The following is a 13,977-nucleotide window of genomic DNA, read 5'->3' on the forward strand; positions in this document are numbered from 1 at the left end:
ACCTCATGGGCGTGAGTGTGGGTGATAGAGTGCGCGTGGTGTAAGTTGAGGTTGTCTCGATTTGAACGTGACGTTTCATTCTTCTGCCCCCACGAGACCGATTGAGTAACTGCAATATTCGGGAACCTGACAAGGTTCTTTTGTTGGTTTCAATAATCAATTGTCGGTACAGGATGAGTCATGATAAGAGAAAGAGTTCATGTTTAGTAAGAAAGGCGGAATATGCAAAAGATGACTCTTCGGTGATGATGATTAGGGAAAAGGTCCCTGGAATCTGGGGCAGTTTGTTCCTTCGGTAGGCGGAAACACGGGCTTGACCGATGCACGCCAATGGGGAAGTCGCGTCATGGCTTCTGTGGCTGCATCCGCCATTTGCGGGATGACAAAGCGGGATGACAGAATAAATGGTGCAATTTGCTGACTTATTCGCTATCGTGATGCCTCATGTAAATGTCTTGTCTTTTAGGCAACCTTTTAAACTTATCAAGAGTGTCCATGTGACGAGAAATTGCACATTGGAAGCTTCTTCTTTGCTCCTATTGCGATATGGGACGCGCATGCAGTCAAGCACACGTTGACACATTCAAGGAGTTTCAACCAGGATTAATTGGAATCTCTGTCTACTCTGTTCGTACCGTACTGTGCTGTGTCTTTCTCTAAACTCCATGATTGACTCCGAACCTAGTCGGAGTTTTCATGGAATTGGAATCACACGGCCTCATTTGTCAGCCTTGATGACGTTTCTGCGTTGCAAATCCGCAATCGTCTTGACAGCTATACAGTACCAAGAGTGTGGAATAGTATGGACGGGATCATAATACGAATACTATGCACTATGTTAAGAGGTGCGTATTTACGTATCTAAGCTCCGTCTCCACACCAACTCTTCAAACTCATGATATGTTATCTTGAACAATTGCATTGGGGGTCAAAAACCACCATGATGCATCTATTCTGCATCTGCTTCAAGTCCATGGCCAGAGCCGTGGAGGATGATTGATTACATGGACAGGGGTGTTCATTTGAGGCTGTGGCTTATTATAACGTATACCCTGTCCAAGCCCCGTAAGCCCATCAACACTCAAAAGACTCACTCAGTAATACAATACGCAGCGACTTGACTGGATGCGGCCCGGGTCTTCCGCACCCCGACCCGACCCCCTACCCCGGGTACCGTGGGCGTGGCTACTTATTAACTTACACCGTTTGACAAAGACCCCTGTAACTGCAAGGTCCGGTCCTCCATAAACCATTGTCCTCAGCCCTACGATGGTGTCCTCCACCACTCACGGCTTAGATGGATCCCCTGTCAGCTCGGCGACATGGCGCAGACTGACGGAAGCGAAAGAAGGTTCCATGGCATGGGCGGAACAACGGGCACTGCTGTAATCTACCTAGCCTAGCCAAACCCAGCACGATACGCTATGTAGTGTGTTTCTATTTTGCTGCCCCCATGCTAAAGGGTGTGCTTGATCGTCATGATACGACAACACGAAAGAACGAACAGGCGTCAGTCAGAGTCAGCCGCTTCCACCGTCTACCGAGAATCCCTATCTGCGATGTGCTTAGCTACCCTTGGCTTCGCTCTATAGTTGAGTCAAGTTCTATATAACTGTCCATATTCTCCTGCTCTGAAATTGAATTCTCATCACCGTCAACAACCAGTTTCATCTACACTCTACAACTACACTCCAACTCAACACTTATATATAACAACTCAACTCTCTTAACTCAACACAACTTCCATCATCAATAAAAAAAAACTCATACTTAACTCAACCCAACTCTCAAACATTTACAATGGCTGCTTTCACTCTCGCATTTGCTCCCACCACCCGATCCTTCGGCCGATCTGGCTACAACAAGGACGGCGACGACTCTGACTCCAAGCCCACAAACAACCGTGGCCGATCTGGCTACAACGAGCCTGAGGAGGGAGACTCTGGTCGCTCTGGCTACAACGGCCCTGAAGACGATGATTCTTCCAAGGGAAACAAGGGTCGCTCTGGCTACAATGGCCCCAGCGACAACGACGAGGAGTAAACTTCTTTGTTACTCTTCAGTCACTTCCCAAAATCATACACAGCGACAGCGCAAGCATGGAACGGAGTTTTCTATTTAGACACTAGTTTCAACAACATCTGCATGGAACGGAGTTTTGTTTTGTTCTCATCATCAGCATTGGTATTCGGAGGAACAAGTTGTAGACACAGCATCGCATAGCGGGAGTTGGAAAAGACGGAAACATAGCATCACACAGCGTTGGCATGGCACGGCATAGAAGCGAGCATACAGCATGGTATATTTCCTTTTATTTTTATTATCATCTCATCTCCAATCTATTTCCGTTTTCTTTTTTTCATAACTTGCTAGACCAGGCCCAGGTGGCCCAACTTTGAGTCTCCCAATTTGTTTAGACCAGCAATATCCTCTATAGAATATTCCTCGACGGAAGAAATATATTTCAACTCTCATATCAATCTCTCATCGCCATAATCTTCTTTGCCACGCGCTTATTTACCCACACAGAATCTAACACGTCTCAAGTCAGCATCTTGTCAGACATCCCATACATAACTTTGTCAGAACTTACTTCTCAAAGACAACACCCAGTACATCCTCAACATCTCCAAACTCACCCCGCCCTGTGATGCGTGCAAGGCAGTTCGCAGCATACCGCAAATACTCGGCTGCGAGGACTGCATCAGCATCCGCATCCAAGCCCTCTTCAGGAGCAGCCTCCATCATGAAGTCCTCCAAGTGTCGACGACACTTGATAAGGAGCTGACGCTGACGCTCTGTAACGCCTAGTAGATCCTGAAGATCGACCGGCATGGATGTCATCTTCTCAAAGGATGCCACGAGCTTGGTGATCACAGTCTGAATACCGCCAGGATCCTTGCTTTCCCATGTCCCTGCCTGAGCCTCCTTGCACGATACGGACACAAGCTCTGCCGCCGCTAGCTTGGGGGCTTGACTTTGAATAGTTTCTCTGAAATCTTGAATCAGCTTCTCAAATTCCTCTTTACCAACTGCATCTTGTTTATTGACAACAATAACACAGTCCTCTGCCCCCGCAGCGAGATCGAGCGTTTCTTGATCATATTGCAGAAATGGCCCGTCCTGGCCCTCTTCCACGGATGCTAGGACAATAACGAGATCAGAGTCCAGAGCTCGTTGCTTTGCTCGCCGTATTCCTTCTTCTTCCACGGCCCCAATTGCGCCATTATCAGCCCCGTTGATCACCTTGGAGCCCTTGGATCGGAATCCTGCCGTATCTGCAAATGAACATAAATAGCCGCGAATATCCAAGCTTGCCTCGACGATATCTCGCGTTGTGCCTGCTTCACCGGACACAATGGATGCCTCGCGCCCAACGATCAGGTTCATAAGCGAGCTCTTACCAACATTGGGTGGCCCTAGCAGCGCTATACGAATTCCATTCCTCAAAAGCTCGCTCCTTTGACTTCCCTGCTCATGCAGCTCAATGCTGTGTAGCATCCTAGCAATTTGTGCAGTCACATTCTGTAACAATTCAGCCTGGGACTCGTCAAAGTGCTGATCTTCGGAAAAATCAATCAATGCCTCGATCTCACCACGAGCCAACAAGAGCTGCTCTCTCCATGTCTCGTATTGTCGTCCAAGAACACCTGAATTACCTCGCACAGCTGCACGACGTTGCTGTTCCGTTTCAGCTGCCAGGGTGTCACTCAGGGATTCAATCTGAGCAAGATCAAGGCGGTCGTTGAAAAAGGCACGCTTCGTAAACTCGCCAGGCTCTGCGTATCGAATACGATGTGTAGCGGAACATTTCGGAATGGCTGCTAACACAGCTTTTACGGTGGCTGATCCTCCATGAACATGCAACTCCAAGACATCGTCACCAGTCACAGTCTTTGGGTTAGGAAAGTAAAGAACAAGAGCTTCTGAGTCCAGCACTATCTGCTCATTATTGGCATGCTGTGGGTCGTATAGAGACCGTACTGTTGCATATCTTGGTTTTGGCAATGGTTTTGATGGACAAAGTGCTTCATAAATCTTCAACCCAAAATTAGGCAATGTATATGTAGTAATCTGTATGACACTTACTTCAAGACATGATGGGCCAGAAATGCGGATTACCGCAATACCAGCTCGACCCTGCGCCGTTGATAGAGCATAGATGGTGTCGTCTACAATTGGTAGTCCCGATACAACTTCGGAGTCTTGAGTATGCCACGACTGATGTGAGAATGGCTTTGATGACGATGCAATAGAATATCGCAAAGGGTGTGTTAAAACTTGGTTGTTGCAATTGCTTATATAGAATGGTGATGAAAAGACTCGAGAGGGACTCGCTTTGCAGTTGAGTCTCCTCAGGCGGAGACTGCGCCTCAGCATCGGCGAAATGAGTGATAGTGAGATGCCCAAACTCGTTCTGATTATCGTTTACTCTGGTGTTCTTAGAACAAGGGCGACGGAGGCTGTAGTTGGGAGAAACAAATGAGTATTGGCTAAGTTTTTCCTGGTTGGAAACGAACAGGAGAGAAACCTGAGGTTGATTGTTTTAGCGCCCACGGCCCACTGATCATATCGAACTGATAGTGCACTAATCCACTGAAACTCATCCATCACCGTCATGTTTGTCATAGAGAATCATCACGAGTACAAGTTGATTAACCATAGCTCCTTTTACTGCTCATTTATTTGCTTCTTATTCTTTATCCTCATGGAGCATGTTGAATTCAACATCCATCTAGGTTGACTTTTATCCCTGGTGTCGTGCACACCTCTCATCCATTCCATAAATCCTCAAACCATCCAGCTAACACTTTTATGATTGAATTTTCAAGAGGTAGCAAATGTCTCAATGAACTTGGCAAGCTTTTCAGCGCCCTCTAAGGGAATGGAGTTGTAGCTGCTGGCACGAATACCACCCACGCTTCGGTGACCCTTGAGGCCGGTGAGACCCTGGGCAGTGGCCTCCTTACGGAAAGCCTTCTCAGTGCCATCAGTGTCGCCATTCTTGGTGACGCGGAAGCAGATGTTTATCCTTGAGCGAACAGACTTATCAGGGACAATTCTATACACATCGGGGTGGGCCTCAAGAGCACCATAGATGAGCTCGGCATTCTTGGCGGACACGGCCTCCTGTCCCTCGACCTTGTTATAAGTGCTGAGTGACTTCTTGAGAACTTGGCCAGCAATACAGACACTAAGTCTGATCAGTATATGTATCACACTTGTCCTGTAGAAGTACCTACTCAAAGATGCTGAGGGTGTTGTAGAGACTGTTGTTCTTGGCGATAGTCTCGTAAGAAAAGATGATAGGAGGTATAGGAAGGCCAAGTTATCGAAGAAATGCAGGAGGAGGCTAAGGTGTCTTAGGAGGAAGAAGACTCTTAATAATCATAACGGTAATACCAGTATAGCCAAGGTTCTTCTAAGTGCCGAAGAAAATGACTGAGATATTTCGGACAGGAATTCTCCTTTACAGGATGTTGGAAGACATATCGGCCACAACAATAGGGCCCTCGCCGTCAAGTCCAGGGGTCAGGGACTGAGGGAAAGCGGGAAACTTGACACCCGACGGTCTCATTGTCACAGTAGTAGACCAAAGCAGCATCTTTGGAGAGTTTCCAGGTGCTCTCCTCAGGAATCTTGCCATACTTTCTGTCGTTAATTTGGCGGGAGTCAGCGATGATGTTTACATGCTCAGGACCAAGCAGTCGCTTGGCCTCTTCAGAAGCCTCCCGAGACCAGCCACCAGCGATAATGTAATCTGTCTTGAGCTCCTTCTTAACTGCATTCCTGAGCTCCTGCTCTACGCGAGGGTCGTCCTCAGGAGCCTTGAGGTTGGCAACAATCTGGGCCTTCTTCTTTGTCACCCATGCACCAACAAGGTTGTACATGGTAGCGGAGAACTCTCCACTTCCACCACCCTGCATGAAAAGAACCTCATAGTCCTCGGGAATGTCAATGTAAGAGGCAAGATCAGCCTTAGCCTCATTGATGATGCTTGTAGCCAGCTCTGAACGATGGCTGTGCTCAGCAATACCTTGATATTTGATTAGTGACGTTCATGATGAATTATGAAATTCTGGCTGTACCCAATCCGGTATGCTCATAGTCAAGAACGTCTGTGGGCAGCCTTCTCAAGGACGTCTATGGGTAGCAAAGCAGGGTCTGCGCCGAAATATGTGATCTCAGATCTGGAAGGCATGATGGCGTTGTGTTGAGAGATGAGAGTATGAATATGCGAGAGAATAAAAATTGGGCTTGTCTAAAAGTCGCGGATATTTACTGTAAGTCACAGTGAGTCATCCAATAGAAATGTCCACAAGAGGGATCCGATATTCAACGTATGACTCTGGGAACGTGAGTCTGGTATGACACGAGCAAATTTGAAGAAATGAGGGGTATGTGTATAGCAGTCAAGAATGACAGATCTTGTCAAATCCTCGAGAATTCAACAGATTGGTGAACCGTGATGGCTGTGAACTGCAATCGTTAATCGTTGAGACTAACATGGCCATGAATCTGGTGGCTCCGCACCAATTGGGGCTTTACTAGACTGGCACAGCAGGTATTAGAACGTCCATCAAGCAATGAAGCCCAGTATGGTTCGGAATCTTAAGAGCTGTACCAATTGCTATTGTGTTCTGATATATATTTCCATAGAAAAAACTTTGCTAGACATGCCTGATAAGTCTAACACAGTTTTGTCGAAGATGAGTAGTAACTTTTGGACTTTCAATGAGTTACATATATTTGCACTAGTATATTAAAGTTTTTGAAACATATATTTCTATGACAGAGGCTCCTGAAGACAAAATTGATGCAATCAAGGTAGCGAACCAGTAGACAACATGTATTACAGCAGGTCATTGTCCGCAAGAGAGCTTGCATGCAGTAGGGGAAAATATATGTTTCCGTACTTTCAGCCTCAGCCGCCAATATACTTCAACGGTTCTGGTTGAGCTCACCATCGATATTTATCATCAATGAGGGCTCCCAAACAACAATAATTGGCTTGTAAAGCCGATGTATCTTTCTCAGCCAGCCAGATTGGAGCAACAACTTCTCCCGGCAGCTGTTACCATGACAGTGTGTTTTTCTGGTTGAAATGTCGTAGCACCGGAGAACTTTTCGTCATGTTGTATTCTTCTAGAATTGTGATCCTTTCGCAACGGTCAGGTCAGTTACACTCCGTCGCTCGCTCCCTCAACAGCAGGTCGGGCGCAGTCTTATCATGCTTTCACCAGGTCACGTCCAGAATAAGACAAGCACACAACCTTACAGGGACAATCCGCAGCGTTCGTCAAGGAACCTAAGACTTAGCAACAAGCCTTCTCCGCCCGCCGGAAAATAAGGAAGGGGTTGAACTTGCCACATGACTTTCTTGTCAAGAAACCGGGCTGGATCCAGAATGACGATCACAGAATATCGACAGTAAGGAATTGTCAGTTTTCAGAAAACGCAAATTCGGGATACATGAGAGGGCAGCCAAGTGGTTGAGGGTGTATGGCGCCTATCACCACTCGGTGATCGCGTAATTCAACTTGACTTCTTTCTCGTAGAGACAGACAGTTCGGCAGAGGCGATGCTTATTAATGATCCCTTGTTTGTGGGACGAGAAAAAATCAATTATCGGAGGCGCATTACGAAGAACATAATTTGTAGATCACTCGGTCTTCCCCTTGGACTTTTTGCTTTATCAAATTGGGATAAACAAGGAGCTTCGAAGACACAATGTCATCATGGAGCTGTCCGATTTGGCAGGCGGTGTGGCGGGTCATCCGCGGCAGAATGGAAGGCTGCAGGTCCCAGCGCAACCAGCCCCAGGCTACGAAGCTTGAGCTGCCTGGTGCTCAACCACCTCAACTCCATCCCGACCTATACTAACAACCAACGCCCAAAATCCACCTCCAACGAAGCTCTCCATCGCAACCCACTCACGCACAACGAGATTCGCTTTGCACAACCTCACCGATCACATTCTACGCGGCGCTGCCAGAGCAGCTAATAATTCATCATGTTCAGAAACAACTACGATAACGATTCCGTTACCTTGTACGTCACCTAAGCTGTTAGCTCTATCGTAGCACCTCGAGCAAGCTGACTTTCTCCAAGCTCGCCCCAGGGCCGAATATTCCAAATTGAATATGCTGCTGAGGCAGTGAAGCAAGGTTCAGTCGTTGTCGGTATCGCCAGTAAGACCCATGCTGTTCTTTGTGCTGTCAAGGTACGACTATCTCCCTGCCCCTCTATAGCATTATTATCCCGTATGGGAGCTTTCGAGGTCATTCTTCTAACACACACCTTCATAGCGAAACGCAGAGGAACTCTCATCCTACCAGAAGAAGCTCTTCACTGTCGACGAACATGCCGGCATCGCCATCGCCGGTCTTACTTCCGATGCTCGCGTCCTCTCCAACTTCATGAAGCAGCAGTGTCTAGGGCACCGACTCACCTACGGCCGTGCCATTCCCCTCCGATCCCTTGTCGACATGATCGGTGAGAAGGCCCAGATGAACACTCAGATGTACGGAAAGCGACCTTACGGTGTCGGTCTGCTAGTTGCCGGTGTTGACGAGCGCGGACCCCATCTGTTCGAGTTCCAGCCCTCAGGCATGACAGAGGAGATGCTTGCTTTTGCCATTGGCGCGCGAAGCCAAATGGCCCGAACATACCTTGAGCGCAACATCGACGAGTTCGCCGATTGTTCGAGGGAGGAATTGGTCAAGCACGGTCTTAAGGCCCTGAAGGAGAGTTTGGTCCAGGACAAGGAGCTTACAGTAGAGAACACATCAGTTGGCGTAGTGGGCATCGACACAAAGGACGGCAAGAAGAAGGTCGAGCCCTTCAAGCTGTACGATGGATTCGAGGTACAGCCATGGATCGAGAGTGTTGGTGAGGGTCAAGGCGGTGCAGAGGAAGGCGAGGGCGAGGGCATGGATGTGGACAGCTAAACGTGTGACGAATGATGAAGCGGATACACGTGGCGTCGGTTTGCTAGCTAAATAGATCATGTACAATTACACTGCAAAGACAGTTTTTCATGGGTCTCACGCCTGGTCAGTCAAAACAGAGCAGGTATCTTGGGTCATCAGTCCGCCTATTTATGGAGCGCCAGTCTATCCTATCCTAGAAATGCGGAAACGAAGAACTATCCGTAAAACACCGTTAAAACACCTGTTTATCTCCAATATCCAATCCAAACCCGGATCCAGATCCAGCGCCTCAAAACAACTGCTTACTGACTGCCCCATTGAAGCTGATAGATAGCATCTGAGACCTTGTATTCGCGAAGAGCCTTGATTGCGCCTTCAGGGGTGTCGGCGTTAACCAGGATGTTCTTGTTGGCAGGCTTCACAAAACCCTCCTCAGAAGCGCGGTCCATCCACTGGACGATACCGTCCCAGTAGCCCTCAATGTTCAGTAGAACGATGCCGCGGTTGTGGATTCCCAGTTGGTTCCAGGTAGTTGTCTCAAAGATTTCCTCCATAGTGCCAAATCCGCCACTCAAGCCGATGAAGCCACTGCCCGGACCACCAGCAAAAACCTCCTCGGCCATTAGCTTCTTTCGAGTATGCATGTCCTTGACAACTGTTGTGCGACCATAGACAGACTCCTCGGGTACAATGTGGTTATGCTCGTTGACAGTTCCGTAGGTGCCATCTCGTTCAAACTTGACCAGAGCCTCAGGAATGATACCATGAACAGACTCAGGGCCGTTGATTGCGCAGAGACTCTTTGCCACCTCGCCCATGAGTCCGACAGTTCCACCTCCGTAAACTATTGCCCGGTGTTAGTCATGACGGTGTCTTACCCGGAGGTCGGCGGTCTGCGGCCCGCGATGGTTTCCGTCGCTGGCGGACCGCCTCTTTGCAGTGACTCACCTAGGTCAATGTTGTTTTCAGCCATGGCTCTTCCAAGAGCACGAGCAGCTTCGATGTGAGCAGGACTCGCACCAGGAGCAGCACCACAGTAGACGCAAATCTTAGTTCGAGGGTGACCGTTTTGTGAGACAACGGCTGCCTGTGATGGGATGGTGCTGTCAGCAGTCATGATGGACTTGTTTGTTGATTTGTTGTAAAGACTGTAGGTTGTGAGAGTATATATAAAGAGGTTGTCTTTGAAAGAATTCGATCAACTTTTGAAAAAGAGTTGAGTTTCCTAGGAGGACTATTTATTATATAACAAAGTGAGAACAATGACGAAGGCGGTTAACAATGGAACGCTTGTTTCGGTGAGTCTCATGTGGCGACTCTAAAGGATTCAACTTGGACTAAGAATATCCTAGATGAGTCAAACTTTGAGCATGAATCGTGATTCAACAAGGAAATAGAAACAAGAAAGAGTCAAAAGAATGCAAGTTTACGAGTTTATATAGTAGTCATATGAATAGCCCAGGTACTAGGTACTATAGTTAGTTGACCAACACAAACATCCATGAACAGCCTATCGGGCTATTGATATGGAGCGATGGGAGCCACGTCTTCGGAGGTGCTGCTTGCGGCCGTGCTTCATGCATTCATGTAGATTGTGCCACTACAAACTGCCAGTTACGAGATATATTACTGGACAATGGCATTGACGAGTGAAGTCAGCTGGTCACTGGGACATGAGGCGTGTTCTAGCAGGATAGGGCGATCCCCAGCATGGCTTAGCATGAACCTCGCATCGTGAGCACTGTCTTGAACATCATTGATGCGTTCAATGGCGGGGCCATGATCTCCCCATGATGCACTGTATCTTAAACTCTTTTAGTGGACGCATCTTTTAAACGTGGTCAATCTCCGAGCCGACAACGGCCGCCGCAGTCCAAGGTACAGGGGTATGTGTTCTGGTGGCCAATCGCTATTCGTGGGTGCCCGCAGCACGTCAACGTCAACTGTCATGGAGTCTGAAGTGGACTGCGAGGGGATTTCCAATTTCCATGGAGCAACCTCAACTTCTCAGAACTCTGTCCAACCAACACGTCGCCTCAGGTGCAACAACCAACAACCTTGACTCTAGTATCAAGGTAGTATCCTGCAGGTCTTCTTCGATCCATTGTACAACGTCTGTCATTCTCTGCAATTGAATAGGAGCAGACGCAATGGCCGAAGCTCAAGTCTTGCCTCCTCGTCAAGGCGAGCAGCAGCAAGGTGGTGGCGGTGGTGTAAGTCATCGCAAAGCAAATTTCACATCGTTACAATACCCTAATTTCGATTCTCACGCAGGGCATCAGCTTTAACAAGCTTCTTCTCGGCGGCGCCATCTACTTTGGCATCAATGCGGCCCTCAACTTGGCCTTGAAAAAGGACCAACGAGGCGTTACAGTCACCAATCCCGAGACAGGTGAAGCCGTCACAGTTCCTGGTAATGTCGAGGGTATCCCTCCTTTCCAGCTTCGCCCGAAGGAGCTCAACGAGGGCGCGACATATCGTAATATCCCAAAGAACATTGCGCCCATCTGGCCTCAAGATAGCCACGTCGATATCATCGTAACGCTCTCCCAGTCGTTCAACCCGGCGCCTATCTCGCAAGTTCCTGACGAGTATCTTGTACTACAAGAGAAGGAGTTCCATCTTAGCAACAAGTCCGATAAGCGAACGATCGAGACGAAGTTCACGGTTCCTCCCGCTGTCCAGCATAATGGTACCCTCTGGGGTCATTTCTACATTGGTCTTCCTGGAAGCAATCTCGATCCTAAGCAGCCCGGTTATGATACATCCAAAGCCTACTACTTCACTTGGCCCCTTACTCAATACCTTCCCAAGAAGAAGGTTGCGAAGACGCGAAACTTGCTCGAGGATATCCCCAAGCATGAGGAGGAGCCCGAGGAGGGGGAGCCTACTGGACCTATTATTGCGAACTACTATCACCCTAACGCAAGCTTATCTTTCGTTCCGGATCTGGGTGTCAAGGATTTCGCCACGATGGCCCCTCAGATGCGACAATACTTGCGACTTGAGGCTACTGGTGCTCGAGATGGCTCTGGTCAGCACGCGTGGTACTGTAAGTAGCAACAACTTATATGCCAAAGCATGGTAACTAACATCGATAGACCCTGTTCTGTTTGTCAACACCTTTTGGCAATTGACAAACCAGATGACCCTACTCAACGACACCGTCAAGGAACTTCCCCTTCGTATTGATCTTGGCAACCTGGCCAGCTGGCAGTTCCAGCTCATGTCTACGCTTGAGACCAACTCCAAGGAGTCCGCTCGACAGGCAGCATTCGGTGGTTCTCTTCCTGGTGGCGGCGACGGCACCGAGATCGAGATGATCAAGGAGGTATTCCTCGACTCCAACCCCATCTTGCTCGGCGTCACCATTGTAGTCAGTATCTTGCACATGATTCTCGAGACTCTCGCGTTCGGATCCGATATTGCCCACTACCGCAAGAAGAAGGACAATGTTGGTATCTCAGTCCGTTCCATTCTGGCCAATGTTTTTATGCAGACTGTCATCTTCCTGTACCTCCTCGACAACTCTCAGAATACCAGCTGGATGATTTTGGGATCTCAGGTTGTTGGTATTGTCATTGAGTTCTGGAAGATCACCACTGTTGTCAATGTTCGCATCCGTCCTGGTGGACCGGGATCTTTCCTCCCTTATACTATCGCATTCGAGGATAAGCAGAAGTTGACCGAGACTGAAGAGAAGACCAAAGAGTACGATGAGATTGCTTTCAAGTACATGTACATTGCTGGCATTCCTCTCCTGATTGCATATGGCATTTACTCTCTCTACTACGATTCACACAAGTCGTGGTACTCTTACATCATTACTACTTTGGTAGGGTCTGTCTACGCTTACGGTTTCTTGATGATGGTTCCCTCGCTGTACATCAACTACCGACTGAAGAGTGTCGCCCACATGCCTGCCAAGGCCATGATGTACAAGTTCCTGAACACTTTCATCGACGATCTGTTTGCTTTTACCATCAAGATGCCTTTACTGCACCGTTTGGCCACTCTTCGCGACGATGTTATCTTCTTCGTGTATCTGTACCAGCGATGGGCTTACCGCATCGACTACAGCCGTGTCAACGAGTTTGGCCAGGGTGGAGAGGACGAGGCTGTTGATGATAAGGAGGCCAAGGAAAAGGCCAAGGACAAACTGGTAGAGGATGTCAAGGCAGAAGCCAAGACTAGTGGCTCGGATACTGGCAAGGCCAAGAAGCGGAAGTGAATTACAGGCGGCAACAAGAGCCGAGAAAAGGCCCCTGGTTCTGGACTGTCGGGTTTGCTTCTTGTTTCATAACTTTGATATGTATCTTGTAGTTACATTTAGCCATTTTTAGTTGAATATGACGGACTACATTTTCACTCTTCTTAGTCGGTGCATATGAATCAATGCTATCTCTGTGCAACGAATGATCTCTCGAGACTCGTGTAATGAAACAATATGATTCGTATGAGTCACTGTGATTGCATTTATCGATTGCCCAATCTTTGACAGTCCATTGATAAGCTTCCCTTAGCTCGAGTTGACTGATGAACTAGCAATGCCTTCTGATTCGTAGCCCTACGAATATATGATGCTACGAATGATAGAAATGGATGATAGAACGAGAGATCAACCCGGTCTCTAGGTTCGGGACACCCGACAGGACGTTACAATTTATGACCCACTAACGGGCGTCATAGCGGGTGAGTTACAGGGGACCTCAGTGCTGTTCCTTATTCCGTCATTTTGCGGAGGAGCTCACCTCAGCTTTTGGTTCAACGTGTGTATCAAGCTGGCTGTTTCAGACTTGGGGGTCGAGTGCCCAGTGTCCAGTGTCCACGATTCGTTCATAACCTACCTAGTCATACCTAAGCAGCTAGAGACAACTCTCTTTTTGACCATATTTTTCTTCTTCCACTTCCCCCTGAAACTCTTCAATAGACGGTCTAAAGAATCAATCCTTGGAACCCCCAGTATTCTTGGCTGCACAGCCTCGTCTTCACGAGGGTCACTTTGACGATAACGGAAAGGACCCTGAACAGAAGTGCTACAAAC

At 48.1% G+C, this 13,977-nt stretch overlaps 6 protein-coding genes across 6 annotated transcripts; 3 read left to right on the forward strand and 3 right to left on the reverse strand.

Moving 5' to 3' along the window:
* Positions 1-1,800: 1,800 nt before the first annotated feature.
* BKA55DRAFT_690093 (uncharacterized protein) lies at positions 1,801-2,129 on the forward strand (the record flags this gene model as incomplete). The annotated part of the gene is made up of 2 exons (XM_046199451.1): positions 1,801-2,039; positions 2,093-2,129. 2 exons carry the CDS (start codon positions 1,801-1,803, stop codon positions 2,127-2,129), a joined length of 276 nt encoding a protein of 91 aa, XP_046049174.1.
* Positions 2,130-2,589: 460 nt separating this feature from the next.
* Positions 2,590-4,380, reverse strand: BKA55DRAFT_512038 (GTP-binding protein TrmE N-terminus-domain-containing protein; the record flags this gene model as incomplete). Its single annotated transcript, XM_046187768.1, has 2 exons — positions 2,590-4,038; positions 4,090-4,380. The coding sequence occupies 2 exons, from the start codon at positions 4,378-4,380 to the stop codon at positions 2,590-2,592; spliced, it is 1,740 nt and encodes a 579-aa protein (XP_046049175.1).
* Positions 4,381-4,827: 447 nt separating this feature from the next.
* On the reverse strand, positions 4,828-6,202 carry BKA55DRAFT_690095 (pyridoxal phosphate-dependent transferase; the record flags this gene model as incomplete). Its single annotated transcript, XM_046199452.1, has 3 exons — positions 4,828-5,194; positions 5,566-6,037; positions 6,118-6,202. 3 exons carry the CDS (start codon positions 6,200-6,202, stop codon positions 4,828-4,830), a joined length of 924 nt encoding a protein of 307 aa, XP_046049176.1.
* A 1,812-nt stretch (positions 6,203-8,014) lies between these two features.
* On the forward strand, positions 8,015-8,951 carry BKA55DRAFT_690096 (nucleophile aminohydrolase; the record flags this gene model as incomplete). The annotated part of the gene is made up of 3 exons (XM_046199453.1): positions 8,015-8,052; positions 8,113-8,224; positions 8,310-8,951. The coding sequence occupies 3 exons, from the start codon at positions 8,015-8,017 to the stop codon at positions 8,949-8,951; spliced, it is 792 nt and encodes a 263-aa protein (XP_046049177.1).
* Positions 8,952-9,235: 284 nt separating this feature from the next.
* BKA55DRAFT_539430 (uncharacterized protein) lies at positions 9,236-10,050 on the reverse strand (the record flags this gene model as incomplete). Its single annotated transcript, XM_046190132.1, has 2 exons — positions 9,236-9,777; positions 9,882-10,050. 2 exons carry the CDS (start codon positions 10,048-10,050, stop codon positions 9,236-9,238), a joined length of 711 nt encoding a protein of 236 aa, XP_046049178.1.
* An 874-nt stretch (positions 10,051-10,924) lies between these two features.
* BKA55DRAFT_738260 (cleft lip and palate transmembrane protein 1-domain-containing protein) lies at positions 10,925-13,359 on the forward strand. Its single transcript, XM_046201388.1, has 3 exons — positions 10,925-11,146; positions 11,208-11,985; positions 12,035-13,359. Exons 1-3 carry the CDS (start codon positions 11,084-11,086, stop codon positions 13,162-13,164), a joined length of 1,971 nt encoding a protein of 656 aa, XP_046049179.1. The 5' UTR covers positions 10,925-11,083; the 3' UTR covers positions 13,165-13,359.
* Positions 13,360-13,977: the final 618 nt, after the last annotated feature.

This window comes from Fusarium redolens (genome assembly GCF_020744475.1).
Source record: "Fusarium redolens strain MPI-CAGE-AT-0023 chromosome Unknown BKA55scaffold_8, whole genome shotgun sequence".
In the NCBI taxonomy this organism is placed as follows: Eukaryota; Fungi; Ascomycota; class Sordariomycetes; order Hypocreales; family Nectriaceae; genus Fusarium; species Fusarium redolens.